We start from the raw sequence: 8,828 nt of genomic DNA on the forward strand, positions 1-8,828 counted from the left end.
ATTAACTAATACATCTTCCCACTGTGTTTTGTTCTCACACAAGAGAGAGGCAGTAAGTCTCTAACATACACCAACAAACTCCTTTTAAATAAGAATGTTTGTTGCCGTTTTGATGGTTTAGTGTGAAATAGCTTTTATAAGTACACAAACTATTGATCAGTTGAAATTCACTTTGAATGGATTGCAAATCACAGCACATACACACACTTGAATGGCTGATCTGATTGACCTTATCAGATTCTCCTCAGGTTGTGCTCTGTTCTGAGGTTGTCTGTGATGGATGTGATTCCTGAGGTTCTTGACTCCAAAGCTTGTAGCAGCATTGAGAACAAGTCAACTATAATTGGTCTGTTCAATCTCCTCTGAGAGCCGGCTCTGAAAGCTGCGGGCACCTTTCTAACCTAATGATAACCTAAACGCCCATTCCGCTAAAGTGTTCATATCGTCTTTACAATGACAAAAGGATTCAAAGATGTTCTGAGCCCAGTTCAACAACTGCATGAGTTTCTTCATAATTTTCACACTTTACATGCATGTGGAGGAAGCTGAAATCATTACAGGTTATGTCATTTGAGGATCATTAAATCTGAATTTACAGCCCTGTGTATTTATATCGCTGACCCAGGTAGGGGTCACAATATCACGATATTTGAAACCACGATTGTTGATTATTGATACTTTACACATATAATAATATTGTAAATATGGTTACAAGCTCTCTCTCTTTCTCTCTCTCTCTCTCTGCCTCACTACACTTGTACTTGTAATTCATGAGCAGAAAATAAACAACAAATTTGACCAGCAGTATTGTTTATACTCGTTTTAATTATTTTGGCCACGATAAACATCCCTATCGTGACATCCCTAGCCATAGACTTTAAATCTAAAAATCAGTCAAAAAAAGCTTTTTATAACTGATAATCTAAACAAAATTTTCAATATAGTCTGTGTAAAGACATGTATTTAGGATACAAAAATGAATTTAGGATAAAAATAATTAAAGTAGCAAAACAAAAGAGCCTGCTTTTCTCCTTTAAATTTTTTAAAAATCGTATGTAATTTCAAGCCTGTATATTTTGCTTCATAACTTTCCATGCGGTGGAAATGGCAGATATTTGTTGCGTTGCGTGTATATTTAATAGACATTTGTGAATGAACGAAATAAATAAACTATAGTAAGTGTGAAAAATGTGTTTCAAAGAAGTAGCTTATTATAGAAACATCCCATACGGTTGTATTCTTTAGAGGAAAAACTCTGGATCATCACTTTCAGTGGCCTGTTTTTTAAATTCCATGCAGCACACCCACTCTTCCTTACACCTCTTTCCCTCTTTGTGTTTTTAAGACTTCTTATCATCATTTCAAGTTTACACTGGCGCATTCACGGATCATGTTCATCACTGTAATGGCCCTCCTACATCGACATAATTGCAAAAAAAATTACTCTGAATAGAAAGAATAACAGCACAAAGCTTCACTCTGCATAAATACCAACTAAATGTGCATCTGAGAAGGCTGCTGTGTTTCTTTAATCTCCCGAGTCGTTTCAGAAGAGTGAGCCTCCAATAATTCACAGCCCATAGTAATTCCCTTCTGTGTTCACGCTCAGACAGAACATCATCATCATTTCTTTACTCTTGCACATGTGCTTAATTACTCATTCTGTAAGGCCAATGAGCTTGTGACTCTTCCAGCTTCATGAAGGCAAGGTGGCAATGAGCTGCTCTGTAGACGGAGGCTGGAGAGATTTGCAATAACCATGCAAATTGCAAATGCTCTAATGAGTTTTCAGAAGGCAAATGTGCAAATACAAATCTAGTTTCATGCAATGTCTGCAAACACATTAAGGGGAGAGCGGGGCAGGCTGTCACAAAGAGAAGCTTTCATAAGGGCTTATTGATCTCTATAAGGCTTTCTCAAGCAGAGGTTATTGTAGCTTTTTGTCCTCCAAACAAAAATTCCAATATTACATTTTTGCCGTAGATGTTGGGCAACAAGTGAACACAATAAAACCACACACATTTAAAGAAGAATAAACTATGATGAAGGTTGATTTTATGGTTTCATGAGTCCTTGAGATAGAAATGTATGTGAATGTATTCTTCTCAAATGTGAACATACCTATGCAAGATCAGGGTTTGTTTAATGAACCGTATATACAGCCGTGGAAAAAATTAAAAGACCATTCACAATTTTCATTTGTAATCAGCATTCCTAGATGTATTGTGGTCATTCTAGTTCAGTGTCTGTTGAATTGAAACAAAATCCAACCTCAGGAGTGACATCAAGTCAACCAACAGCAATGTGAAAGACTGACAGCATGACAAGACATAAAAATCTAGGTTATCACTTAAAAAAAGATTTTGGAACTTTTCCTGAATACAAATATTACTGTTTTATTGCTTAAAAGTAAATATGAAATGTTTTTGCAGTATTCATTTGAGGTCTGAAAGAAATACATAGCATCTTTTCATGTTATTTTCACCTGTTTCTCCAGTTTTCATTTTCTGCAAATAAATGCAAATAGAAACAATATTTTTATTTTAAAATTTGGTAAAAATAGTGTTAGTAGTTCACAAAATGAAACAAAAATGATAAGTCTACCTAAACACTACCTTTTTTGTATAATACATTTTTCTCTGAAATGGTCTCGTAATTTTTTCTGCAGCTGTATATTTGTGTACAGGCCAGGGCTGCGTTTCCTAAAAGCATCGTAACCTTAAATTGATCTTATTGTCACCAATAGTGCTACGATCAACGTAGGCTTACGATGTTTTGGGGAAACGCCCTGCTATAACCCCTGTGCAATAGCAGTGTAAATGTTTAAAAGCTTTTATTTTCCTCATTCTGAGCTGAAGTTCACAAATTAAACCTCGGCATTTTGGGAATGGATTAGTCAAATCAGTGTACACAGATTATCCTGAACACAAATTTCCATTGGGAACATAAATCCTGACCGCAAACTCTCCCTAGCTGGCATGCACGAAACATAAAATGTAAAAGGACATGGGAAAATGTATTAAAAACAACAAAAACGAGTTAAAGACGAGTTAAAAATAATCCGAAGGGACATAAGAATGATCTTTATTGTGTCTTGTGTTTGTGTATATGTGTGTGCGCGTGCGTGCATGAATTCACACATTTTTCTCTAAGGGTGGCAGAATGCACAGCAGATGCAAGGACGCAATCTGTCAGCTCAGATCGATACATGTTCTCACCTGCATTACAATGCATCTATCAATAACAGGGTCAACTCCCATCCTTTATATTTTTCCCCACAAACTAGCAAAAAAAGATTATTTTAAGTCCATCTAAGTCTCACTTAGTGTCACTTGGTCTTTTACAAACAAGAATAAAGCATTTACAGAGCTTTTGTGAGCAGATATAATTTGTTTAATGAATGATGCGTTTAACACTGACCTCATGACTGAACCTATCTAATAGTCTCATTTCATCCTCTCTCGATCAAGCAATTATGTTATGCAAATAATACAAATTCCTATTTTTCGAAGCACTGAACTATATTCTGTATTCATATAGTTTGTCTTGACATCTGACACTAAAACGGTTTAGTAATCCTGACAGTCATCAGTATCATAATGCAATAATCAGCCATGTCTCATTTGTACACTTGTCATCACTGATTATGTATCTGTTTCAATCCATCCAAACAACTTTAAATTCAATGAATTCAATGTCATCAGAATTCAGTATGTCATTGACACATTTAAAGTGACATTTACACAGTCCCACCATTCGAAATTGACATTTTCAAATTTAGAAACACTAGCATGAAGTGACTGAGAAGAATCCTCATAAAAATAGATTAACCCCCCCCAAAAAAAACACTCTATTGAGATTATTTTCTTAATGGAAGACAAAAAAAATCAATTAAACCCAGAAATTCAAGACTACTGTAAAATTATAAAAGTTAGATTTCCATTTGTCTGTATAGCTTCAGAAGTTGTATGTAGGCCTAATCATTTTATAGACCACTTTACAAGATGTAAACACTGGTCCAGAAGCACTTCCGGTTTCAGCTTTTACTAATTTTTTTTGACATATATAACTAAATCTTAAAGATATTTATTTTGTTGAACAAGTTGTTTAAAACCTGTATAAATGTCTTCTGATGAACACAAAGATATTTAGAAAAATGTTAGCAACTGCCAGTTTTACTATGGTAGTCAATAACGTCCCAGAAATGGCAGTTGCTAACATTTTTCTAAATATTTTCCTTTGTGTTCATCAGAACGAAGAGATTTATACAGATTTAGAAGAATTTGAGGGTAAATTTTCATTTGAAGTACCTCTTTAAAAAAAATAAAACAGTTCTTCTGGACCAGCATTGAACCAGCGTTGTTTACATCATCCTTGAGTTGTTTTGAATTTACCTTGAATGGAAATTCAATTCTTTAACTTGTATTTATTCTTGTGTGTATGTGTTCCACTAAAGAAATTACTTCATACTGTTTCAGAACGACAATATAGTGAATAATGACTGTGAGAGCCATTAAAGCAATATGGACAAATATATATTTTTTAATTGAATAGACTTGAACATGTTTGCTCAACATGACAATGATTAACAGTGTGTATGTGATATTTGGCTCATTACGAGGGTTTATAGTGAGGTCATATAGAAAGAGCTGCCAGGGTTGGGTAATTAGATGCATGAATGACCCTCTCACACTGCTTTACTCACTTGCTCTTATTATTTCTTATATTACTTATATGTTTCTATATCCTGGCGGGGACCTAAACCTGCACACCAACTCACGGGGACTCGTGTCACCGTGGGGACCAAAACTGAGGTCCCCATGGGCAAAAAAGCTTATAAATTGTACAGAACAATATTTTTTATAAATCTAAAAAGTTTTCTATGATCTTGAGATTTAGGGGTTGGGGATAAAATACAAACAGTATAAAATACAATATAAAAATCATTATGCCTAGGACTGTCCCCACGGAGATAACAAACCAGACATTTGTGTGTGTGCGTGTGTGTGTGTGTGTGTGTGTGTGTGTATGCATTTATAATTTTTTAGCAAGCATTTTCTATTCGAAACAAAGTTACAGCACAATCTTTTCATCATAACGTTCTAGTACAAGCTGTGTTTTGTGGACGTAGATGGAAATATGGTTATTTTTGTTTTTACAGATGTTGATTTGTTGATATGTTGATTTATGTGTGCTTAAAGAAACTGAAAAAATGCATTTAGGAAGCAATTCTTTTTAGAAAAGATATTATAAGTCTTTTCCTCGGTCAGTGTTGGGTCAACAAGAGACAAACCCAACTGATCCAATTAACCCAGAAAATGGTTCATCTTTGATCCAACAATGGGTTAAAACACCACAACATAAGATATTTATAACCCAACGGTTGGGTTTGTCCCTTTGTGACCCAACACTGGGTTGAGAATAAGAGTTTTTTGGAGTGCACCAATCATTGCAGAAATTGCCAACTTAAGACTGTTCTTCTGATTCAAGCACACAACAAAACTCTATACTTCTGTTTGTTGGTAATCCAATCTGAAAGTGTCCATCTGTAACATATTCAATCCTCAACAATCCCAGACCATAATAAATAGTGTTCCACTATTGAAAAGAGTATCATGGTGAGGTCAGTCCTCTAATTGGATCTGAAAATCCTTGTTTTACCAAATGCCAGAGTAAGCTAAAATCAATACACACAGTCTCAAATGGAAACTAATGTTGGTGTTCAGATGGGAAATAAAACTGCAGTGTGTGTGTTGAGAGGGTAAAGCAGCATCTCACAGTATTTTTTTTCTTTCACAATGATTTGTGTGTTATTCCATCCAATCAAATTACTCATTTATCTCTCATCACAGTGCAGTCAAATTCTGCTTGCAAGAAACATGGAAAAATGGTACTGATCAGAATACCAAATGTCATAATTAAATAATCCTGTCTCCACTGAGCTCTGCCCTCGCCCTAAATACCAAATCTGATTTGATGATCTGCAGATCTGAATATTTATATGGACAATGGGCTCTATTGTACACTCTGCGCAATGTGTTTTTTGCCAATTTCAGCCCAACGCAGTTTTTATTTTCACGTTCTGCACCACGATGTTTAATTAGCAAATGTATTTGCGCCCATGGGCGTGCTGGTCTGAAAACGAGGTGTTTTCAGGCGCATTATTGACGTGTTGCTATTTTGAGTCAACTGAAATGACTGCGCCACTGATCAACTGAAACCTGGTCTAAAGTCAATGGCGCAATATGTTTTTGGTTATTTAAAGAGCGCGTTCGTAATATGCGCCTATAAGCGGGTGCACAGTGCACGTACATTCTGCTTATTACACACAGAGGGACACGCAGCAGCACTTAAACATGCCAAATATTACAAATAAATGCATTACAATGTAAAAGATTATATTATTGTGTACATGAAGATAAAAACCCAGCTTGTCCTGTAGATTGTCTGCTCGCGCGCTTTAACCTCGTGCACGTTTCCTCTCTGGCGAAGTGTCCAGTCTTTGCTCTTGCAAATCCGCCATGGCGCGAAAGCAACTGGCTCTTAAAGGGACTCTGATTGGTTTACTGCATGTTTTGCCCAAAACACACCCATGACTCATTAAGAGAATAGGGACAACCCTAGACCATGCGCCTGGCGGGCTGACCATTTTTCCCGTACTTAAAGGGGTCACATGACACAGCTAAAACGAATATTATCATTTGTTTTAGATGTAATGCAATGTGTATACACGATTTAAGGTTCAAAAACACTTTATTTTCCACATACCGTGCATGTTTGTATCTCATCTTTGCCCCGCCTCTCTGAAACATGCAGATTTTTTACAAAGCTCATCACTCTGAAAAGCGAGGTGTGCTATGATTGGCCAGTTAACCAGTGCGAGGTGATTGGTGGAATACTGCAAGCGTGTGATGGAAATGTAACGCCTCTTACCATATTTGGAACATCAGGTTCCTCTTCAATTGTACTGGCAGGTACGCCCACCTTACTTGCATACACATTTGGGCGGTCTTAGTCAAATCATACCATGAACTGACGTGGATTTGTGGGGGTGTGGTTACACGAGGGGTTTCAGGCAGGTCTGGGTGAGCATTCGCTTTTAGATAGAATGCATCTTTTGTTCCGACACTTTCATTTTTGGAATTTTACGTGTCTAATACACGCGTGGGCAACTTATAACACACCAAAGACACAGAAAAACACGTATTCGCGCCATATGACCCCTTTAAACTAAAGTGGATTCGGACATGCCCTAAGTGCACTTGCGCCCTGCGCTTTAGACCATGCGCTAAAAACGTTAACATAGAGCCCAATAAGTACATTTTACCTGATTTCTGAGGAGCATGTGTGCTGTGACACAAAAAGATATGTTAGATAGAAATGGGAAGTTCCAGCATTATGGATGTGACATTTTCAGTCAAAACTTGAAATATAAATTCTCATAGAATGTGTTTATTAGCAATATTCTGAACCATCCATTTATATTTTATTAAACCCCTGATGAAGAAGCCAGACATCAGAAAAATATCAGTCTATGCACGAGTTTTCTATTTTAAAAGAGGGAAAAATTCATGGATGTGACAAAAAAAGGTGCATGTTTTTTAGAGATGACATTTTGTAGGATTTCTGTACATTAAAATATACAAACCAGAAGCAATAATACCCAACAAATGCAGAAGGGATGGCTCTTTAAAATAGTTATTAAATTTTAATTTTCATGTGCCCATTCATGAGGAATATGCACCATTATGGATGTGACAATTCACTTACCTGACTAAGAAAACTATGCTTTAAAACACAAAAAAATGCTTTAAAAACTTTGAGACTTCCCATGGGTATTTAAATCATCAAATATTGACATCTTGCCTATCAGTATATGGTGAAAACCTTTGGTAAAACTTGATTTTTTTTATCCCAAATATAAGATACAAACCAACACATATATCTCTAAATGTTGATAAATAATTATTAAAGCTATTTTTCAGAATGTATCTTAACGAATTTTTGTGCTGTAATAACTTTTTCAGTTGCTTAAATACAGGTTGTTCTGTTGAGTGGAGAACGAACACACTAGATTATACAAAAAAAATTGTTTACAAATCAATAATTCATTTTTATTTCAGTATTGTTTCAGTCATGTAAAACTGAAGCGACTTACTTTGATGCTCTGCTTTGTGTTTCTTTGCAGTTGTCCTGAATGGACGGTACTTTAACACAAAAAGGTTTGGAGGACACACTGTTCAAAGCCTTAAAATAGAGGCATTTACACCCACACTGGGTTACATTTTAAATGTTTTTTTCTGTCAAAGTAATCCCACACAGCTTGAGTGATCTGGAGGTCAGGGCTCCATGCTGGCCACCGCTGGACACCGGCTCGTCGATCTAGACTTCCGCTCTAAGCACCTCCTTAGAGAACAATTCACCCAAAAATAACAATCCTGTCATGTACTCACCCTCATGCTATTTCAAATAATGCAGTTGTTCCCTTTGTGGAACACAGAAGAGGACATTCGATCAACTGCATTTGACAAATCCTGCACGTGCAATGTAAATAGATTGCATAGAAATACAACAATCTACAACCCAATCCTCACTTACTTTTCCTCTCCCTGCATGGAGCTAAAGTCTCTTCTAAAGTATTTTCCCACACAAAGCTGAAGATGGCATTATTAAGGCAAATGTGATGTGTGTTAAGAGTTCTTGACCAAAAGACGACAGCAGGGCTAATCTGTAAACACTCTAATGGAGTCATTATCTTGCAAAAGTAAGGTGCACTTATTCTTCACTGAGAAGTTTTGGCTTTCTCTTCCAAAAACGTGCCCTTTGTT

At 36.3% G+C, this 8,828-nt stretch overlaps 1 protein-coding gene across 1 annotated transcript in view; it reads left to right on the top strand.

The window, feature by feature from the left end:
* The window catches only part of ntsr1 (neurotensin receptor 1 (high affinity)), a 61,604-nt gene extending 53,351 nt beyond the window's left edge, over positions 1-8,253 (top strand). The window contains exon 4 of the mRNA XM_057319143.1: positions 8,189-8,253. Coding sequence (XP_057175126.1) covers positions 8,189-8,213 — 25 coding nt within the window. The 3' untranslated portion in view covers positions 8,214-8,253. The remainder of the gene's footprint in view (positions 1-8,188) is intronic.
* Positions 8,254-8,828: the final 575 nt, after the last annotated feature.

This window comes from Triplophysa rosa, linkage group LG21 (genome assembly GCF_024868665.1).
Source record: "Triplophysa rosa linkage group LG21, Trosa_1v2, whole genome shotgun sequence".
Lineage (NCBI taxonomy): Eukaryota > Metazoa > Chordata > Actinopteri > Cypriniformes > Nemacheilidae > Triplophysa > Triplophysa rosa.